Source organism: Balaenoptera acutorostrata, chromosome 5 (genome assembly GCF_949987535.1).
Source record: "Balaenoptera acutorostrata chromosome 5, mBalAcu1.1, whole genome shotgun sequence".
In the NCBI taxonomy this organism is placed as follows: Eukaryota; Metazoa; Chordata; class Mammalia; order Artiodactyla; family Balaenopteridae; genus Balaenoptera; species Balaenoptera acutorostrata.
This window is the reverse complement of record NC_080068.1, coordinates 49,477,251-49,500,293: the sequence shown is the minus strand read 5'-3', so window position 1 is coordinate 49,500,293 and position 23,043 is coordinate 49,477,251. Positions and strand designations below refer to the sequence as shown.

Genomic DNA, 23,043 nt, shown 5'->3' with positions numbered 1-23,043 from the left:
AAGATGAAAACATCCTAACTGTCCTTGTGGTCTCTCCCTACCTCCTCTTCCCGTTGCCCTCTTCCTTGTTGAAGTTGCCCCGTAGCTATGGTCCTTGTGGACTGTTTACAGCTCAGTGGCCCGTGTCGAGCCCTGACACTCCTCCAAGCCCTGGACTAGATACTGTGGAGGCACACTGAACACCACTGCAGGTTTCTGTGGCTTGGATTTTCAGAGAGCGTTCAAGCAGGAACGACTTTTAAAGAAATCATCTCATCCAGCTCTTTCATTTTACAGAGAAGGGGGCCGAGACCCAGGAGAGTCAGTGACCTGCTTAAGGCCCACAGACTCAGAACTGGAGCCAGATCCTCTGACTTTTGCTCATACTACCAACCCAAGGACAGTTGAACGGAGGCGTTCCTGATAGGTAGTTAGTAGGCAAATTCTTTGGTGGTTTCCCATTGCCTAGCGGAGAAAACCCCAAATCCCTTTCCAGTTACTGATCTCATGTTTGGGACCCTGGTCACTGACTATGGTGAAAAAAATCTTAATGGTTTTGGAGCTACACATGGAATGAATCAAGTTTAACTTGGGCCCTCAATGCAGTTGGGTATTTATGGTGAGTAACCCTTCGTTAAAAAAAAAAAAAAATGTGATTCCTTATAAAAGGCTTACAGAACGCAACTCGGGTTACTGTTGGTGGTGCTTGTGTGTGCATCTCCAGCCTGTGGACTAGAAAATAACTAATGCCTTAGCGACAACACAGGACACCATTTGAAAGCTCTCTACCATCCCAAAGTGCTTACTGTGGCAGTGTCAGTTTGGGACATTTTTTTTTATTATTAGTTGCATACTTTATGCCAAAACAAAGTACTCCCTGTAGCCATACCTGTGGGGTTTTGTTGCAACGTCGATCCACTTCTATTATTATTTTTTTCTGTTTTAAAAATATTTACTTATTAATTCATTTTACATAACAATAATCGTATTACCTGTTAACATTAATAACAGTTTTATGAAATGTAAATTTTTCAAGTCATTCAACGAGTGAGATGAGATACAGTTGTTTTACGTTTTTGTGATTCTTTTTTTAAAAAATTATTTATTTATTTATGGCTGTGTTGGGTCTTCGTTTCTGTGCGAGGGCTTTCTCTAGTTGCGGCAAGCGGGGGCTACTCTTCATCGCTCTGCGCAGGCCTCTCACTATTGCGGCCTCTCTTGTTGCGGAGCACAGGCTCCAGACGCGCAGGCTCAGTAGTTGTGGCTCACGGGCCCAGTTGCTCCACGGCATGTGGGATCTTCCCAGACCAGGGCTCGAACCCGTGTCCCCTGCATTAGCAGGCAGATTCTCAACCACTGCGCCACCAGGGAAGCCCTTTGTGATTCTTTTTAATGTCCGACTTAATAGAAGACAGCTGGTCTTCAGGTCTGCTTTTCATTTACTCTGATGCAATGTATTGTTTTGGTCGAAGTGCATGAAGAAGTCCCAGCCTCACAGATAATGTGGTTGGAAAAGAAGGAACTTGTACACCCCTAAAAGTTTCCTGGAAAGGCCTCAGGGAACCCCTGACCACACTTTGAGAACTACTTTACTTTAGAGTAACTCTCTCAGATCTGTATCCTCATTCATTCCCCTCTAGGGAGGAACATTGCATTTCCTGATAGATGACATGGATGGAGAAGGGAGCGGGCAATGCTATCACTGTGAAGTTAGGACTCTTAGTGACTGTGTGCTGATAGTGGTGTATAAGATAGAGCTATGGTAAAAAACAAAACAATAAGAAAATGACTCAGTGCCAATTCAGGATAGTGTTTGCACCCAGTGGTGGGCAGGAGGGAAAGGGTTGCCATCACATGTGGGGAACTCTGGGGCTTCAAAGCTTTTGGTAGTGTTCTGTCTCTTGGGCTGGGTGTTGGATATATGGGCGTGTGTTCTATTCTCTTTGCGTGATAAGGATATGTTATAGACACTCATATATTTAAAGAGAGCTCTGGTTTCTAGCACTTGGGGGAAACAATGAATCTGTTTTTTCCCTCATTCAGTTTCTTCTGCTTTTTTGGCTTGGAGTTCTTGAATCTTTCCAGTCTAAAAAACACCTGTTTGGATACATGAGTTATGACTGTATCCATCACAGTTATTTTTCACTTCAGGTACTTGTGTTCACATTAGATCTAAAGCTTATGATTCCGTCATTGTTGTAAGAATAAAGAAAATCAGAGACTCTCAAGCTCAAATATAGGGCTAGAGTCGTGAGAGCTCTTGGTGTGGGAATGGTCTGGTGACAGTGGCCCCCCCTCTGCTCTGAGCCTTCTGTGTCACATTGATCTTGGCCCACAAGGGCTGACTGGTTGTTCTGCTTTCTGCTAGATAATAGGCTGGCTTTGTGGTCTTAAAAGCTAAAGTTGTGCTTCTTGGACAGGCTAACGTACTGTTTGACTTGCACTTGGATCCATTCCTCTGTCTGTTTTGTCTTCCCCTTTGGCTTCATATTTTATACTTGTTTTGATGACTGATTACTTCTAGTTGGAATTTATTTGAAGCCTGATATCCACTCTAATGTAGGCACTGGCATCCTTTCTTTTCTTACCCCGTGGTCAGCGATAGAAGCCTGTGATTGAAGAACTAGAGAGTGTTCATGCACCCTTCCTCAACAACCCCTGTCCCCTCATCTGTGTTACAGAAGATGAAACTGAAGCCCAGAGAAATGGTAGTTGCTATCATTTAAAGCAGCCCCTAGCTGGCATATGGTTGCAAGCCCTGGAGGATTTTTAGCTGTGGCATGTAATGGCTAAAGTAGCTTTGTTTGCATGTGTGCTTACTTACTTTAAGGTAGGCAAGTCCAGCTTCAGGTTATAATGTGGAATGAGGTGGAGGGAAGAGTATAGTATTCTAAAGAAAGCATATTTGGTGGGAGAGAAATTTAGACAATAGGACAAAGCTCAAGAGGAAGCAACCACCAATTTTTATTGGAGAGGGAGAAAATGGTATTAAATAATATGTGACTTTAAATTTATTAAAGTTTGATTTTAGAATGCTTTGCCATTTGTTGCACTTGACGAAATATTATTTCCTAAATAGATGACATCTGAATATGGTTTCCGTGGGTCTGAGTAAGCTATTAGTAATTACCTCATGGATTGTTGTTTTTTTTTTTTTTTTTTTTTTAATGAGGATCTTGAATCAGATGCGTATGTTTGATTGATTGATTGATTGATTGATTTTGGCTGTGTTGGGTCTTCGTTTCTGTGCGAGGGCTTTCTCCAGTTGTGGCAAGCGGGGGCCACTCTTCATCGCGATGCGCGGGCCTCTCTCGTTGCGGAGCACAGGCTCCAGACGCGCAGGCTCAGCAGTTGTGGCTCACGGGCCCAGCCGCTCTGCGGCATGTGGGATCTTCCCAGGCCAGGGCTCGAACCCGTGTCCCCTGCATTAGCAGGCAGATTCTCAACCACTGCGCCACCAGGGAAGCCCTCATGGATTGTTAAGAAATCAAAAATTAGGTATTTTGTGTTGATGCCACAGTGGCTAGTGGCTTGAACATGTGTTCCAAATTGTGAGCTGCAGACAAGTGCATGTAAAGGAATGTGGGTGCAATTAAAATGCCTTCAGAATGGAAGTCTAAGTAAATATTAAGTGAAACAACGTAAGTGAAATTGCCAACTAATGTCTAGCTCAGAGTAGGCTTTAGAGTCATGAATGTTAGTTTCCCTGAGGGTAATAATATCACTAGTTTTAAAAGTTTTATTTTTTAATATAAGCTAAGAAGAAATGGATAGTGGTGTTCCATCAATAAATCAGGAGATAATCATTCTCTCTTTCATCTAATGTTTTTTTAAATTAATTTTATTTTTATTTATTTTTGGCTGCATTGGGTCCTTGTTGCTGTGCGTGGGCTTCCTCTAGGTGCGGTGATCTGGGGCTACTCTTCACTGCGGTGCGCGGGCTTCTCATTGCAGTGGCTTCTCTTGTTGCGGAGCACGGGCTCTAGGCGTGCGGGCTTCAGTAGTTGTGGTGTGTGGGCTCAGTAGTTGTGGCGCACAGGTCCAGTTGCTCTGCGGCATGAGGGATCTTCCCGGACCAGGGGTAGAGCCCATGGCCCCTGCATTGGCAGGCGGATTCTTAACCACTGCACCACCAGGGAAGCCCTCTCTTTCATCTAATCTTAAATACCTGGGTGATGAGCCTTCCCTTCTAGACAGGATGAGGGAATGAATCTGGAGACATCCTCTCATCCCAAAAGGTGCATCTCTTTTTAGGATAATTAAGTTGATGTCTTGCCAGTTCCTTGCACGTGGGAATAGGGGTACAGAAAATATTTGTTCTTCTCTATCCCCTACTCCTAAAAGTTTTTTAGAGTCCAACCATATGTGTGTGTGTTCCTCAGTGCTCTCTGACAAGCTAAGGAGGAAGTGATAGGAATTTCCGACATGTTAGCCATGTGGTTTTAATCAGTCAGGACTGCATCCTGTCTTTCTTCTCTATCTCCAGTGCATTTTCTTTGCATCTTCTCTGTGAGCTTTAGTTGATTTTTCTCTACAACTGGTTTTTATAGCATTTTTCATATCTTCTTAGAGAAAACTAAGAAGGGAGCCTTGATAATCTTTGCTTTTTGGATGAGTGAGAGAGTGACTACTGTAGGCTGCTCAACTTTAACCTATAATCTTTCAGTTAGACCTGTTCCTTCTGTGTGAGAGATACAGGAATCCACTCCAGCAGCTGGTGGTGGAAAGGCATCTCTTCTCAGATCCTTCCTCCTCTTCCTTCCTTAGTCTCCCCTTTACTTTCTTTGTGCGCTCCACCAGGTGGCTTAAGGCACGTATGTCGTGGTAGAGCTGCCTCTCCTACTCTTACTGACCTTAGGAGATGGTAGTGTAGTGTGCTGGTGTGAGGCTCTGGATGTCCCCTGATGGCCAGCACACACACAGCATTCTGTGGTTTAGAAAAGGTTGACCAGAAGTAGCTTTTCTAGGCTCTTAGGCCTTACTAATTCAGTGGCACGGGTTTGGAAGCAGCCTGCCTGGCTTTGAACCACCACTTACTTGCTGCATGACCCTGAGCAGCTCAGTCTCTGAGCTTCAGTTGCCTCAACTATAAAATGGGAATCATATCAGAGGCGATGGTGAGAGATAAGTGAAATCAATGTGAAGTACCCAGGATGGTGCCTGGTGCTCGTGCGCACGTGCGCTCGCGCACACACACGTTTCCTGAGACCAAGTCCCTACAGTGTTTGACTTCTAACTATGCACAATGAATTGCCACTAAGTGCTGGGAAGGGACCATACTGATGCGTGTGGCTGGAGTGTTAATGTCTAACTTCTCCAGTTTCCAAGGGCATCTTCACCCTTACTTCCTCCATCACACATACCCTGGGGGTTTTAGCCCATAAGGAATGCTTCTTCCAGCATGGCAGTTGTTTTGGTTGGGGAGGGCAGGGGAAGACTGTTAACTCTGTGAGAACTGATTCCCTGCATTTGTTCATCCTAAACATAACAGATCAGGCTACGTGTGACATTGTGATAAGTGAGGTTCAAAGTAAGATGCGTAAGATGGGGTTCCTGTCCTCAGGAAATTTCCATTCTTCTGGGGGCCTAACCAGTGGAAAACTAAGTATACTGCTAGGTACAGGACGTGCTGAGTGGCCCCAATACAGTGAATGTTTGTAAAAGAGAGAGCAGTGGTGTCTAATTCAAGGAACCAGGGGAGGCTTAATGAAGAAGGTGACATTTTGCCTGGGGTTTTAAGGATGAGTAGGATTTGACAGGTGGAATTGAGGAGAAAGCATTCTCTGTGCACAGGTGGTGTGCTCTGAAAAGAGCCAGATGTCCAGCTTCAAGTCCAGGTGGTGGTGGACTTGGAATCTGGCACAATTGGTTTGAATGCTGCCTCTGCCATTCATTTGAGCTTTGGTTTCCTCATCTATAAAATGGAACCAAAAATATCTACTTCACAGAGATATGAGGATTAAATGGGAAGATGTTTTTTTTTTAATTTATTTATTATTATTATTTTTTATATTTATTTTTGGCTGTGTTGGGTCTTTGTTGCTGCGCGGGGGCTTTCTCTAGTTGTGGTGAGTGGGGGCGACTCTTCATTGTGGTGCGCGGGCTTCTCATTGCGGTGGCTTCTCTTGTTGCGGAGCATGGGCTCTAGGCATGCGGGCTTCAGTAGTTGTGGCGTACAGGCTCAGTAGTTGTGGCTCGCGGGCTCCAGAGCACAGGCTCAGTAGTTTGGCACACAGGCTTAGTTGCTCTGCGGCATGTGGGATCTTCCCGGACCAGGGCTCGAACCCGTGTATCCTGCATTGGCAAGCGGATTCTTAACCACTGCACCACCAGGGAAGTCCTAAATGGGAAGATGTTTTAAAGGTCCAGGTATGGTGTGTGGCACAAAAGTGCCCAGTAAACTATTATTTATGTGATGGTTGTAGTGGTAGGAGGGTAGTATCGAAAAGCTTGAAGGGTAGAGCAAGTATGGCGACCTTGGAGTATCTTGTTTATTTTTGCTAAACTCTACTTAGTATTGTGGTCTTTACATAAATGTTCAGTGGTTGCTTTTTGGTTGATTGATCAAGGGAAATGTTAGATCCCCTCTTTTTAGTTCTCTGACTAAAAAAGTGGTAGAGCCTGTTCCCTCTTTTCCCTACTATGAATATTTTAACCTTCACTATTCAGGTATTCCAGGCAACTTTGAATTGATATTTGTAAAAGATATCAATCTACTTTTCCATCTTGAACCCAGAATACGAGGTGAAATAGAAGGTACATTTCTTAGTGCTCTAGTCTCCCTGAGGACTGAACTTTCACTCATTCCACTGTCCAGATAGAACTGGTTTTACAGTGGTTATTCCTTGAGTATTTGGGCACGCTAGCAGCCAGATGACTTGTGGCTGTCACACTGTCTTCCGAATTATTAATATCTGGGCTAAAGAGTAGGAAATTGGACTGAGGAGGAATCCGGGGGGAGAGCTGCCAGGCCTTATTTCCTTACATTGGTGGTCGCAGCTGCCACATTGCGCGAAACCCACTCCTGGTAATAACCAACCTAAGTATGTACAGTTGGTGCAATTGTGGCCAAAGGGGTTTAACTCTGTGTAGCCATGATTACAGTAAGATATATGGTCTGACCCTCTCTATGCAGGAGGGATTTGAGGCTTGGATCTTTCTCAAATCCAAATGGCCAAAGTTGCTTTTCTTGTTTTTGCCAGTGTAATTATCACTTATCATCCCTGCCTGCCTTTCATTTTCACTACATGAATATAATTATTCTATTCATAATTATTCTAATGAACCATTAAGGCTTTGGAAGAGGTTAATGGTGGCAGCTTGGATCAGTGACTAAGACTTTTGCTAATTCTGTTCTTTCTTTCACCCTGGGTCTCATTTAACTTTCTTAGTTTCTCCTTCCTACAGAATGTATGAATTATAGCGAGGATCTCTTGCCAAGCTATAATCTTTCAAGTTTCGATTTCAGCTTAATGCTTTCCTGTAATCATGCTATCAAAGACTGTCAGAAACATATTCTTATTCACATATCCCACAACTCTTAATCTATTAATCTAGGAGCATAGAGCTGGGACTGGACCCCATCTCAGTGAGAAGTCTGGGCTGCCAACCCAACTCCTTTGTGCTTTGTGGGAACAAGATGCATGAAAGTGTAACCTCTGCTGTTGCATATATTCTGTCATCTAGTTTTGAAAGCTGATGGGATTTTGTAACAGATTGTTGTATGTAGTAGAGGTTTCCCAGTATCCGACTTGGGTCCTACTTGATTGTTTAGAAATAACATGATGATAATGATAATGAAAATGCCTCTTTAAGAGGCAGTAGAGGGGGCGGAGGGGACTGTGGGAACATTCTTCTGTGACAGCATGTGAGAAGATTTGTTTTGCATTGGCTGATCAAGACAAGAAAGCCAGCATCTAAAATCATCCAACAACAGGAAACTTTTGAGAGTAGAGGAAAATTGTAACATAGCCTCTTGGGTCTGCTTTCCTAAGTACAGCAGTATGTGTGAGAAAACCCCTACACCAACTTTTTCTTAGAGCTAAGATGGACACACTTCTATGATGTGCTACTAGAAGGCAGAAAGTTGTCTGTTCTGCTGGAGTATTTATATTTTTAGGGGTTAACTGGCTCCATTTTTTGAGAAAGACAGTAGGAAGAAATAAGAAAGCTTTAGTTTGATTAGAATGGCAGAAATTGTAGCCATAATTAATGGAGTCAAACTATTAGGTTTTCTGCAAGATATGTTTTTTGTTTTTTTGTTTTTTTATGTGCTCTGAAGGACGTTTGCATCGAATAGCTTACCATTTGGATGGTTGCCCAGGCTGGTAATCTAGGTTAAAACATTGGCTAGAGGGCAGTTCTATACCCAAGATCCCTTGGGCTGCTGCTCTGGTGGGAAGATCTGTTCCTAATTGCACTGGGTGGTAGGAAACAGAAAAATCTTTCATGATGTGTCCGCCCAGTGATTGTTCCTTGACTTCCTCCCTCCCTCAACACTGGGACACCCAGTGACAGATCCTGGGTATGTGTTTAGTTATGTGTTGCTTATATGTGTCTTTGTAATGCTTCACTTTAAGGGATATTTCCAGTAAACTGAAATGTGAACCAGTTTTATTTAAAGTCTTATATCCTCTACGCTGAATTATTCTTTGGTTTTTACAGTTCATTGATTTCCGTGCCCTTTTGGACCTCTTTCCTTTCCTGTTGCCTCCCCTAACAGACTCTACTTCTTTCTCTCCTCCCATCTCCATTCCTTCTCTGTAGCTATCCCAATTGATTTCCCCTTATCATGAGCTAGCTGAGGTCTGACCCCCTCAGAGAGAGTCTTAGTTTTTTGCCATGGTCCATGTTGCTCTCCATTGTCTCACACTGATAAACTTTGTACTATATTTCATCATCAAACAGTTTGCAGTCATCTTCTGTTTTGTCTCAATGACTTTTCTCCCTAATAATGCTTAAGTTCCTTAAAAAGCTTCTGCGTCTCCTAGAATTCTTACGTAGCAGCCACCTGAATGTTTGCAAGGTTTACTTTCATTGTTGGAAGACTTCCTCCAAAGGCAAAGTGACACTCCAGCTAGTTTGTCGTCAGCCGCCTTATCACTTTTGGTTAAGAGAGGGTAGAAATGCCTTGGTAACCTGATAGAGATCTAGTTTACTATGGTTTACTCATTTCTGTCTCCCCCCTCCCCTCCCCCGCCCCCAGAGACTTCGTTGTGTTTTGTTTTTAGTTTGGGGAACTCTAATATTCATTATTTTATTCTATCCTAAAGTTACCTGGGAGAGCATAGGAATAATTGTAATGCACATGTGGTTGGCAGAATCCTAAGGTGGCCCCATGATCCCAGCCTCTTGTGTGCATGCCCCGTACAACCCTCAGAACTTGTGAGTATGACGGGTTAGTTACCCCCTTTGATTAGGTTATGTTATAGCACAGTTTCCTCTATGATACGAAGATTATCCCGGGGAGATCAGATCCAATCCGTCCCTCAAAAGGGACTGGACTCTTTCTTTTTTTTTTTTTTTTTTTAAAGATTTATTGATTTATTGATTGATTGCTGTGTTGGGTCTTCGTTTCTGAGCGAGGGCTTTCTCTAGTTGCGGCAAGCGGGGGCCACTCTTCATCGCAGTGCGCGGGCCTCTCACTATCGCGGCCTCTCTTGTTGCGGAGCACAGGCTCCAGACGCACAGGCTCAGTAGTTGTGGCTCACGGGCCTAGTTGCTCCGCGGCATGTGGGATCTTCCCGGACCGGGGCTCGAACCCGTGTCCCCTGCATTAGCAGGCAGATTCTCAACCACTGCGCCACCAGGGAAGCCCGGGACTGGACTCTCTCTAAAGAAGGTGATTTGAAATATGAGAGGGACAGAAGGGATTTTCTGTTGCTGCCTTTGGAGATAGGTGGCCATATGGCTAGTAACTGTGGGTGACGTTTTGGAGCTGAGCACAGCCTCCGGCTGACAGTCAGCAAGGAGAGGCGGCTCTCACTCCTACAGCTGCAAGGAATGAATTCTGCCGACCTGGATGAGACTGGAAGTGGAATTTCCTCCAGAGCTTCTCAGCCTGGCCAGTGCCTTGATTTCAGTGATACCGTGGGCAGAGAACCCAGCCATGCCATACCCAGAGTTCTGAGTTACAGAACCGAGAGCTGATGAATAGGTGTTTCCAGCCACCAAGTTTTTTGGTAATTTGTTGCCTGGCAATAAGAAACTAAGACATACCCCACGTGTATGCAGACAACCTCTGTTTCATCCTGATCGCTTTTCATCCAGGGCTGAGGTTAAGATGCAGTACTATTTTATTTTCGGAAGGCTTGAGAATTTTGGCCAGGATTGTTTAGTAATATTTGCAGAGTGATATCAAATGGTAATTTGTATGTTTATTTCCTAAGAACGTATTTACCATGTCTTTGGTCATTGTTGCTATAGTCCCTCAATTGTCAGGTGCTAGAAATGAATTCCTGCACTCAAAGATGTTCTAAATCAGCCGGGCTGAGCAACTGAAGATGCTTTGGGAGGAGAAATCCCTGGTGCTTTTGTTTATGACTGCCACAGAGCTGGTTTGGATTTCTTTCCTCTTTCTCAGAGACTGCCATTATGTGGTCATTACAGTAACTGAAAGCCCCTTCCATTTTCAGAAAGGGACAGAAATAAATAATATCTTTCAAAAAGGAAGTGGCTAATTTATATCCGGTGATAGAAATGGTGGCAAAAGGAAGGAAGTGTCCCATCCATATTTCACTTTTTGCTGATGAATGCTTTCAGTGAATAGAGGTACATGAACTGAGACACAATATTTCTCAGATAGGAAGCACTGAGGAATTGATGTGTGAATATGAGGAGGAGAACCGTACATAAAAAGTTGAGGGCTTCCCTGGTGGCGCAGCGGTTGAGAATCCGCCTGCCAATGCAGGGGACACGGGTTCGAGCCCTGGTCTGGGAGGATCCCACATGCCGCAGAGCGACTGGGCCCTTGAGCCACAACTACTGAGCCTGCGCGTCTGGAGCCCGTGCTCCGCAACAAGAGAGGCCGCGATAGTGAGAGGCCCGCACACCGCGATGAAGAGTGGCCCCCGCTTGCCGCAACTAGAGAAAGCCCTCGCACAGAAACGAAGACCCAACACAGCCATAAATAAATAAATAAATAAATAAATAAATAAATAAATAAATAATTTAAAAAAAACTTAGCTTTAAAAAAAAAAGTTGAGAACAAAGCTTCCAACTGATATGGGCCCCTTAATTATCTTTGACCTCCTATTCACCACTGTTTTGAGAAAGCTTGTCGGAACGATCTGCTGCACTGTAAAGGCAGGACAGAAGGCAAGAAAAGGAGACACACAGCTGTGAGGGCTTGGGTGGTCTTCTCCCCTGCAAGGTAGGTGATATGTTGGAGATGGCATTGGGTTATTTGGGGTCCCACTGGAAAGCTGAGGGTTTCGAAATGATGAGTGACTCTCCTCCGTGGTTTTTTCATTAGCTTTCCTTGGTGTTTGCTGAGTGAAGGGCTTCTCTCTGTCTTGGTGATGTTGAGTGGTGTGAGAGAACAGCTGTAGCATGTGTTTCTAATCGGAATGTGCCTTTCTAAATACTTCTTGCCTATCTGTCAATCCCCCTCCCCCTCCCACCCGTCTTCCTCTGAGCCAGAATTTGTGAGAGTCCCTGGAATGCACATGTGGGCCTTGTTATTCCCAAACGTGAGACTTTCTGTTGATCAGCACTTTGTAACATTAGGCCCTCACAGGCGTGAGTCACTTTGACTCCACTAGAAAGACCGATCTTTGGAAATGTAAGAAAATGTCTTTTGCTGTTGTTGTTATTAATTCTTGGCATCCAGTTAGATTTAGCCTTTGAGAATTTACATGGACTTCTGGCAAAAAGCATTCTGTCTGTAAGAAAAAAAAGTGCTGCCACTTTTTACAATTTTAGGATTGTCACACTTGGTAGTTATTGGCTGCAAGACTATTTTACTAATAAGCCAATACCTCCCCCATCCTGGCTATCCTTCCCCCACCTCCCCAGGATCCAGGGCTGTGGGCAGCAGCTGGGATTTTGTTCACTTCAGATACCCGATTCTGAGGACTGTTTTTAAACAGTGTATTTCCTAATTGTGAGAGATCGGATATCTAACTGGACAAAGGTGAGACTCTAATCCCAGACAAAGCAGCAAGATCTTGGAGGAAGTGTGGGCAGTGACTGCTTTCTGTGAGGGGAGGCTGTAGAGGAGACAGAAAGGAGCAGAAGCAGGGCTGTGTCCTCAGGCCTTTGGTGTCAGGCTTCACTCAGCAACAGTGTGAATTTTCACCTTCCAGCTGGCCCAGGCGTAATGGAGGGCGGGGTGGACCAGGCGCCAGGGCGCTGGGTGCTGCAGCTCTGTCTCTCCACGTGTCCCTGCGCCTGGGGAGGACCCATCAGCCGCTGGACCTGTCTCCTTATCCGAGAAAGATGAGGTTGGAAGATAACGATTTCTGTGAAACCTCACACTGGATACACATCTGGGTGAGGTGTAATAGGGGTGGTGTTAGGAAAAGAGGGACATTCAAGTCGTGGATTTCCAGGCTCGGAAATAGAAATCAGCTGGTAGACTGGATGCACTTTTGTCAGTTAAGAGCGCTGGGTGGGCAGATTTCAGCCAAAAAAGGGATGATGGGTGGTTATTAACATCTGGGCACAGAGGAGAAAAATCTAAGCTGAGACTGACAGGCTTCAGGAAACCTTCACCGTCTAATTCGGAGGGTAGCGGAGCGTTTAAGATGATTAACCAGTGGACTTTTTTCTTCTGCAAGAGGGCGGAGGCCTATAAATTTATGCATGTTTTTAGCAATATGCATACGAATTGATGTTATTCTAGAGGCCACTAATACCTTGAAGTAGATATTGTTGCCATTTGACATAAGAAAATCGGAGGAAGGACAGGTTTGAATGGAGAATGGGGGATAGGGTGTGTTCTATTGGAGATGTTGGCTTAGGGGTGCCTGGACCATGGATGCCCAGGCACCCCTAAGCCTGGAGGCGGGCAGCTGGTTATAACCAGGGAGTTGTTAGCTTGGGGTTGTCATGGGCAGGGATGGGGTCATCCAAGCAAAAATGTGTCAAAAGAGCTGAGGAGAGAGAATTATGTTAATTCTTGCAACAGCTTGGTGAGCTAGTTTATTTTAAAGTTGACAAGACTGATACAGCCACTATGCAGAACAGTATGGAGGTTCCTTAAAAAACTAAAAATAGAGCCACCATATGATTCTGCAGTCCCACTGCTGGGCATATGTCTGGAGAAAACCATAATTCGAAAAGATACATGCACCCCAATGGTCATTGCAGCACCGTTTACAATAGCCAAAACATGGAAGCAACCTAAATGTCCATCAACAGAGGAATGGATAAAGAAGATGTGGTATATATATACAATGGAATGTTACTCAGCCATAAAAAAAGAACAAAATAATGCCATTTGCAGCAACATGGATGGACCTAGAGATTATCATACTAAGTGAAGTAAGCCAGACAGAGAAAGACAAATATCATATCATATTGCTTATATGTAGAATCTAAAACAAAAACCAAACCAAGCCAAAAAAAAAAAAGATACGAATAAACTTATTTACAAAATAGAAATAGACCCACAGACGGAGAAAACAAATTTATGGCTACCAAAGGGGAAAGGGTGGGGTGGAGGGACAAATTAGGAGTTTGGGATTAACATGTACACACTACTATATATAAAGTAGATAGATAACCAACAAGGACCTACTGTATAGCACAGGGAACTGTACTCAATATTTTATAATCTATAAGGGCAAAGAATCCGAAAAAGAATATATATACATATATATAATTGAATCACTGTGCAGTACACCTGAAACTAACACAACATTGTAAATCAACTACAATTCAAAACAAAAAGTTGACAAAACTGAGGCTGAGAAGTTAAATGAGTTACCCCAGGTCATACAGCTAAACAATGGCAGAGTTGCCCCAAGTCTCCTGACTTCACGCGTCAAGTACCTTCTACTGTACTATTCTGCTTTTTTGCCTACTCTCATCGGTTTCTGTGTAACTTCGTTCTGTTATTAGAAAAGAAATAAGTACACATATTTTATCTTACCACCCACCTATTAGCTGCAGTAAAATTGCAGGCTTAGCTACTTTGAAAAGATTTTTATTATTTATTATTGTTATTCACATTTCCTGATTTTTATTTATTTATTTATTTAAATTCAAGTTGAGACTGTCCTTTAATATAAAGTCACGAGTAAATTTCCTGTGGTCCTGACAAAACTTTTAAATTTTTTTTGGAGTATAGTTGCTTTACAATGTTGTGTTAGTTTCTGCTGTACAACGAAGTGAATCAGCTACATGAATCAGGATATATACATATATTCCCCCCTCCCTTGGACCTCTCTCCCACCCCACTCCCCCAATCCCACCCATCTAGGTCATCACAGAGCACCGAGCTGAGCTCCCTTTGCTACAACTTTTAACAAGAAAAAATGTTGAAGTTTTGGTTTTCTTAGATTACATTGTCCGCGGGTAGCATGAAAGAATTCACCCTAACATATCAGCACGACTTATCTTAACCGTTTCTGCGTCTTTTTATATTACGCAGATAACTGGCACCCCTTTCCCTCACTGTACAAGATCTAAATACGACCCATTTCCTGATTTTTAAAATCTCATTTTCTATTATAAAAGTGTGAGTTTTTTTTTTTGGTAATTAATTCAAATATTACAGAAACATAACAGTTAGAAAGTAAAATTTCTCTATAATCCTACCATCCCCAAAGAAAACCCCTACACCATATTATTCTTGCAAGGATCTAGAAAAGCAAAATCTGTCCCTCTGCTGGGAGTCTTTTGGAGAAAGTTGCTTAGAGATGGCACTTAATATTGGAGCAGTTACTTAATATTAATCAAGGTCTTTCCTGGTTATTTGGTGGTGGTTCGAGAGTGACTCCTGGGTTTGATAGTCAGAGCTGACATTCCTGGCTCTGTGACTTGGGGACTGGCCCCTGGGTGCCTTTTTTTTCACAGTCCCAGCTTCCAGCTGGGCTGCACTCAAGTTCTTTCCTCATATGGTTTTCCTCCTAAGAGTTCTCTCTTCTTCCTGGCTCTTACTATTCTGCTGCTTGTGTGAGACAATTTCCTTGGGGGCTTTCTTGGCTCTGACCTTGGGATTTCATGGTATAGATGACAAGCAGAGTAGCAAATGTTGTCCAAGTCATTCTTAAAGAACTCAGTCCTCATTGGTAGTGAGATGCTTCAGATGTTTTATATTATGGAAGTGGTCCTAGCAATGCTTAGCCTTGAAAACATCCCAGTGCAGGCTTCGTAGTTGTGGTTTGGGTTGATACTTTGCATACCAGTGTTTTCCTTTTTGCTTGAGAACTAAGGGCGGGTCCCATCTTCCCACCAACTTTTCTTTCTTTAAAAGAGAATATGAAACCAGTTGAATACTCTCTAGAATGTATTTAGATAAGTGTACATATTTACAAAAATGAACAATCGGGCACTTGGGAAGAGCTTACTTCTTGGACAGTTTGTGAGGCCAGGATTTCTCCAAATACTGAGAAGTGGCTGGTGCTCAATCAGTGATTTTGTGTGAGGAAAAGCATGTTCTTCTCTTTGCCTGTCTCCAGCTGGCTGGCATCTGTACTACTGAAACAGAGCCTCAAAAAAAAGACTCTGTCTAAGATGATGAAGGGATATGTGCCGCTCCTCTTCTCTAAGTGTACATCACCTTTATGGGAAAAGACAGAGAGTAAAGGGAGTATGCCCCATGGTTCCATCTCAGCTCTATTTTAAATTGGACATTCATTTTCTTAGGACTTGAGTCTTAATTACTTCTACCTCCTCCCATCAGGCAATGCTGGTCAAAAAGCCTCTTTGTTTTCATCTGAATACATAAAACTTGCACATCAATTGTACATAGGAGCTGTCTACTAAATTAATATCAAACAATGCTGCAGACTAATACATGTTTTTATATCCTATAAGCTGGTGGATCTACTGCAAGAATGACTAGTTAATCACATGAGTTACAAGGTTGCATCGAATTCTGTACTTCGGATAGCTTGTGATTATACGTTTGGATTGTTTGATTAACATCTGTCTGTCCCACTAGACTATGTGTTCCATGAGTTAGCAATGCTTTGCTTTCTCACCATCACGTCCTTAGCATTTATCACAGTATCTGGCATGTGTTGGTGTTCAATAAATATTTGTTGAATGAATGAAGGCATGAAAAATTTGCTTTTCTTCTTGAAGAGATGATTAACTTAAATAGAAGAATTTTCTACATTTTGTTTTGAGGCTATAAATCCACTTTTCAAAAAATTTCTTGAAGACTGCAGATATAGCTGCAGAAAAAGATAGTTTTTAAGCAGGACAGTTGTAGGGAGTGGGTACGTAACTTTTGTTTTAAAACTAAGTCATATTATTATAGTTAAGCAAGCAAAAATGAAAAGTTCACGTGGAAGACACGGAGGTACACACAGATTTCTATTATGTTTGGAGTTAACCAGGGTAACTGACAGGAACTCTCTTTCAAGGGTCATGTAAAAACTGAGCCATCTTGGATCTGGCAATAGAAAATATACTGCCAAGAAGTTTTTGCCCTGTGTTGGCTTTCCTCAAGCAAAAATGACAGATTTAGATTTATGCATCTCTGATTTCCAAATGCAAGAAATCTTAGAATTAGCATTAGAACCAAAGACTTTGCTTAGAGGTCATTTGGTTAAATCTCATTTTACAGATGAGGAAACATAAGCCCGGAGATTAAGTGACTTGGATCAATGTAATTCATTCTCCATAAAATGAGGCTTTGAGAAGAGTGTAATTTCCAGCTCTGTAATACATAAAAGAAGTTACCTGTTAAATTAAAAAAATAATAATTTAAATTTTAAAGAGGCAGAATCTTTCTAAACTTAAATTGTAATGTCTGTCTTTAAAGGTAAAAAAATGAAATCTAATTGTTTTCAGCATAGGTGAAAACAGATATCACCTTGGTAACATGCTCTCCAGCTCCCGCTGACTGATAAGAGTCAGCAGCTGTAGACTACCTACTAACCGCATCTACTGAAGCCTTCAGTTTTAAAAGGAAAGAACTGGGTTATCACTTTGAGTATGGTGAATAGAATCCATCTGTGCACAGCCCGTTTGTTAATTTCAGGAGGCTCTGGGCTGGACTAAAATAGAAGGGAGAGTGAAGATGAGGAATCCTTAATGGTTTCCAGCCGTGGAGGATGTGGAGGCCTGCAAACCGGAATGGAATTCTGTGGCTTTCCCCTCAGCCTTGCAAATGAGCTTCCTATTTAGGGTGGATTTTCTTTTTTTTTAAATTAATTTATTTATGGCTGCGTTGGGTCTTCGTTGCTGCGCGCGGGCTTTCTCTAGTTGCGGCGAGCAGGGGATACTCTTCGTTGGGGTACGCGGGCTTCTCATTGTGGTGGCTTCTCTTGTTGCGGAGCATGGGCTCTAGGCACACGGGCTTCAGTAGTTGTGGCACGCGGGCTTAGTTGTTCCGCGGCATGTGGGATCTTCCCGGACCAGGGCTCGAACCCGTGTCCCCTGCATTGGCAGGAGGATTCTTAACCACTGCGCCACCAGGGAAGCTCCAAGCGTGGATTTTCTTCACACTGGAGTCCCCATTCTCTCTTCCATGTTCTTTTTTTCCTCTTTGTTCCTCCGTGAGTGATTCTTCCTGCCTGGTTAGTCTGCGGGCTTTGCCCATCCGCAGTTTCTCCCCGGGCTCCCAGCAGCAATAGAAGGGCTCCTCATTTTAAAATGACAGCTGTCTCTTCCTCCCACCTAATTTAGGGAAAGGAAACCCAGGTTTCCTGAGGACCTATTAAATGCTGGCCCTCCCATACGTACCATTTCCTTAGTTCCTCCCAGCCACCCTGCCAAGTCCTCCATTTTTACTGATGGAGGACAAATAGTAGGGATTCAAACCCATGGCTGTCTGACTCCAAGCCTTTTTCCATCCTACTTGTGGTTAAGCAAGATTTGGAATTGTGGAACATATTTTAAAGCAGCACTCAGAATGTAGGTGTTGGCACACATTCTTATATAATTTGTTTTATAATTATTTCCATAATGAAGTCAGCTAGACAGCTTCTGAAAAACTTGTCGATTATAATCTTCAAAGTACACATTCATCATAAAGTGACCCTTTGTGTATAGATAACATTTATCTGGAAGGCTTCTGCAAGCTGGACTTCTTTTCCCTGGTAGATTCGGAGAGCTCCAGCCTTCTTGAAAGATGCCCCCCTGACTTTCCCTAGCCAAAAGCTACCTGTTTCCCCTTTGTCATCCCACAGTGAAAGTGATGGTATTTATCACTTTTATCCTTAATAGTATTACATTTACTCGTGTCCTGTCTCTACTGCTACATTGTAAACCTCTGAAGGGCAGGAAGAGTGTTTATCAGTGAATAACAAAAATAACGTATTTTTGCTCCCTTAGCATTTTGAGCAGTGAGGTTTCTTTTGAATGAACAAATAAATAATTGTGTTCATGTCAAGATGATCTGGAAAGAGAAAAACGAGACTGTCAAGTTAGAGACTGGTTATTTTATTTTATACTATAGAATTTAGTCATTGCCCATTTCAAGATGGAGTGGGCCTAGAAATCATCCAAGTACAACCCCTCCCTAGATAGATTAGCAAATGGAGGACTAAATCAATTAAGGTCTTATAGTTACTTACTTGGAGGCTCCAAGGTGGCACTTGCATCTCAAAAAGGGTCCAAACTAAACCTTTTATTATTGGCTTCATGTGCATAGATGCAAAAATCAAAGTCTCAGCGTTGCCAGGACCAGTGAAAATATACTTAGAGCTACTTGGCCAATTTTAATTCTCAACTTCCACCTCTTATGGTTGCCAAACAATTATGATTTTAGAGAACATTTTTTTCTTTCTAGTTTAATATATTGGATTTCAGTAGCAGCGACAATTACTGTATTGTCTTGGGCTACCTAGGAACTTAGATCATCATGTGGTAACAGTGACTAAGTGTGAGGACTCTGGCACCTGACCTCCTGGGTCCACATTTCAGCTTCTCACCTTATTGGCTGTGTGACCTTGGGCAAGTTACTAAACTTCTGGGCCTCTGTTTTCTCATCTGTCAGTTGAGGTTAGGTAACAATAGTAACTACCTCATAGAATTGTTAAGATAAACTAATTCATTCATGTTTAGGGCTTTTCTGGAACCTTGGTCCATAAATGTTAGTTAGCTGTTATGATGATGATGGTGGAATGCCAAATAGCTCGAGCTACTTTTATCCAATTATTATTTTCCTTTTATTGGTAGGGGGAATGTTTACTGAAATTCTCCCTAAGATTTCATAGTAAAGACAAGCCTGGAGGTAAAACTTCTGTGGGATCTGGAAGGTTTGGATATGTAAACACTGGCTGTTAAGGTCCTTCCAGATAGAGGAAATAGTATGAGTAAAGTCTGATGACGAGAACCCTGGGGTTTCCTCCCAGGAACTGTAAGTAATTCCATTTAACTGCAGTGGAAGCTGCCCCCTGGGAGGACTGGGAATAGAGATTTGAGTGTAGCCCATGGAGGCTCCTGAGATGGCAGGCCAAGTTTGGATTGAGGGCCTTTGAGTACCAGGATCCCTTTGGCAGCAAGGTAGAGCGAGGGAAGCTTAGAGGGAGTGGCAAGGGATCGAGGCAAGGTGACTGTTGGAAGGCTGTTGAATTAGTATGAATAAAGAGGAGGAGGATGTGACATTGACAACACTTTGGAATTGATGCAGGCAGGTGGGTTTCAGGTACAGATAAATGCCATTAACGGAAACAGGGAACCCTGGAGTAGGGGTGGGTTTGCAATAGAAGAAGATGATTTCAAGTTTCGTGAAGAACAATTTGAGGGACAGAAAGGACAACCCGGGAGAACTGCCCCTTTGGTAGAAATTCAGAACTGGAATGCAGACAGAGTTGAGTACTTAGAGAGAAAATTCTGAGAGTCGTTGCTAGGTGTGTGATAGCGGTAAAGACGTGAGACTATCTGAGATTCCCTGAGATCACGCCTGTAGACTCAAGAGCCCCGCACACGTTCTTCGGGTAGAGACATCTAAGGCATGAAGCCATAACCGTGGCGCTATGAAGTGCTGGGGTGTAGGAGTTCATTTTAGCTGCTGTGTGTGAGATAGAGCTCCCCTCACACATCCTGCAGTGCTTTCAGTTTTAAGCCTGTTCATGAACCAAGGGAGGAACTTCCTATTTCCCCTTTCCCCATCACTCACCAATGGGCAATAGCCCAGTAAAGGATTCCTTTACTGCTGGGCAGAGAAATAGGCTCAGATTATGGAATTTTTAAATGGCATTATAAAATTGATATATTTTATATGACAAAGAAGAGAGAGACTCTGAAGACATAAATTTAAATTAAAAAAAAAATTTCAAGACCAAACTGTTTTATAACCCTTCATTTTGTATGTGGTTTTCAGCGGGTATAAAAATACTCAGTGGGTATGTGGGTGGTTTCTCATGTTTTGGAAATGGTGAGAATATGAGATGCTCAGCATTGGGTTCTGGGATGAGAGCTATAATTACCAACTCTGATTCTTTCCCAGGATTGGCTCCTGGGTGGATATCTGAACCTAAAAACCCAACAACAGTCCAGAATCCAGAGCAATAAACCACTCTTCCCCGCCCCCCCCCCCCCGGAAATTAAAAGAATTATTGTGGCAAAGAGGAGAGGGAGGGCAGGACGATGCTTCTAACTTGCCTCGTCCCCTTTCGTGCTGCTCGCTGACTGTTCAAGGCCGTGGTGCATCAGGAAAGAGGCTGGTGTGATGGCTTCTCCTCGCTGGCTACACAGCAGCCCCTGTGCAGCCGTGATGGAAAGAGTTCTAAATATAACCCAGACTACTTTCAAATCTTCCTCCCCTAGTCTTGGCAGATGTGGTAAACGCCCTAAAAATACCTGCTGTCTGAACCTTTGAGGTCTTTGGAGAGGAAGGGGCAGGTGGTAGCCCTGGGGTGCTGTCAGGAGGCCTTGCCAAGCTACCAGGGCTGTTCCCCAAGCTGTTTGGTTCACTGTTGGCCAGACCCTCCTGCTCAAGGATAAGAGCCCCACTCTTGAGTCTCATAGTCACTGCTGGCAGGTTTCAAGGAGACTATTCATAGACTAGACATCTGTTCTCTGTCTCGTTGACCTCAAACCTGCAGCTGCCACCGTGGTGTTCAGGCAGTGTCGTGGTTTCCAGTCTTGTTTCACAGAATCAGAATTGTAGAGCTAGCGAGGCCCTCAGATATTATATTGTTCATAAAGCATTCCATTAAAATCACAACGTTTATGGAGTTACATTTCCCTGCCTCTATAGTGTCTGTAGGGATTCGGAAATGGAGTCTCAGTCTTTGATTATTAAAAGACCTCACTCTCATTGTGTAACACACATAGGAGGATAACGAAAACCAGTCATTTTAAAAATAGTGACCAGATGATCCTGTGCAAGGCTTTTTCTTCTTTATTAAAAAATGGACATTTGAGGCTCATTTTCTCACCCAAAATTCAGTATCTCGAGTATAAAGCTCATTGGTAACATAGCCAGACACCAGGAGTCTCATTTTCAGGAAGGCTTTCAAGATCTAGTTTCTGGAATCCCATACCATAACTGTGGTGTTTAATTGAAAGACCATAGCTGACCTCTGTTTTCCTGGGAAAGAAGGGTTTCACAGATGATCTCCAGTACCCACGGAATGCATTCAAAATTGTGGAGGCAGTCAGCACCATCTAATGAAACAGCATAAATCATCCAGCTTTTAAATGTATGTTAACTACCTTAGTCCCAGTCTTCTTCAGGAGACTCTTGAGAAGGTGCGGGGAGTGCAGAACCTATGCTAGGAGCTGTGTGAGGGAGAGCAAAGTAGCCCCAAGAAGCCCGTCCAGATGATGGAGGAGAAGGAAACAAGTCCTGTGCCACACCATTTTCAATATGTTCATCATGGTAGTTACAGAATTTCCATAATTGTAACGGCTATGCATCCTCCGCTGTGAGCTTCTCAGAGCTCCTTCCTGTATCTGGAAGAGTGTCTTTTATTTTTTGCCTCTGGGCTGAAAGTAAATTGAAGGGTTTTCTTGAGTGCTTGAAGCTGTCAAAATGGTTGAATTTTTTAATGTCACTTAATGCATGTCTGAATCAGCCACCGCTAGAAGCTTATTTCCCCTGGACCAGTGCACCTGTAACCAGACCTGAGCTGCCTGGGAGGGAGATTGGTGTACTTAGGGACTCAGTGTGATTTTGTGGAAAGAGCGTGGCTCTGGAGTTGGTAGCTTCAGTTGTGTAGAAGCCAGGGACGGGGTGGGCACAGAGGGGTCGCCTTTTTCCATGCATGTCAAGAAGAGAGGATGGGAGAGGGAGGGGTACCCAGGTGGCACTGTCATGGGTTATCAAATGTTTCCCTTCTGAAATTCCAGAATGAAGAGCTTCGAAACTTGTCTCTTTCTGGCCATGTTGGATTTGACAGTCTCCCCGACCAGCTGGTCAACAAGTCGACTTCTCAAGGATTCTGTTTCAACATCCTGTGTGTTGGTAAGTGACTCATCCCTTGCCGCTGAGGAAGGAATCTGACTCTTAGGTGTTGGCAGGTGACTGTCAGAGGGGCACGTTTCAGGAAATACGTTTCAGGAAATAAGGGGAATGATATTTTTTACTCTTTCATTATCAGTAAAGCAGGGCAATAATACCCACTCATGTATGTCACACAAAGATCGAGACTTGTATTTAGGTAGGTTGCTTTGTAGGCTTTGCGATGTTACTCAAAATGTTATTTTTATTTGTGTCACATTGTCAAGCAGTGATCAGTTTAATATTGCTATTGAACCACTTATTTAAATTTTTTGTGGGGGGAGGGACTTAGACCCTAGCTAGACTATAGGAAGTTGAAAGAAGGACCTGAGATGCACATACATAGGAAGATCATTCAAAAGCATTTTAAGAATTTGTTTCCAGGGTCTTTGACTATGGTGCAATAGTAATCTCCACTGAAGTCTTTTTAAAGATATGCTGTCTACAGTAGGTAAAATCTGAAACTACTTTAACCACTTTGATAAACTTAGAAT

At 43.1% G+C, this 23,043-nt stretch overlaps 1 protein-coding gene across 5 annotated transcripts in view; it reads left to right on the top strand.

Annotated features, from left to right (window-relative positions):
• SEPTIN11 (septin 11) overlaps positions 1-23,043 on the top strand; it is a 92,963-nt gene that overhangs the window by 23,654 nt on the left and 46,266 nt on the right. For all 5 annotated transcript variants that reach the window (XM_007165577.2, XM_007165572.2, XM_007165576.2 and 2 more), the window contains exon 2: positions 22,399-22,513. In XM_007165577.2, coding sequence (XP_007165639.1) covers positions 22,399-22,513 — 115 coding nt within the window. The remainder of the gene's footprint in view (positions 1-22,398; positions 22,514-23,043) is intronic.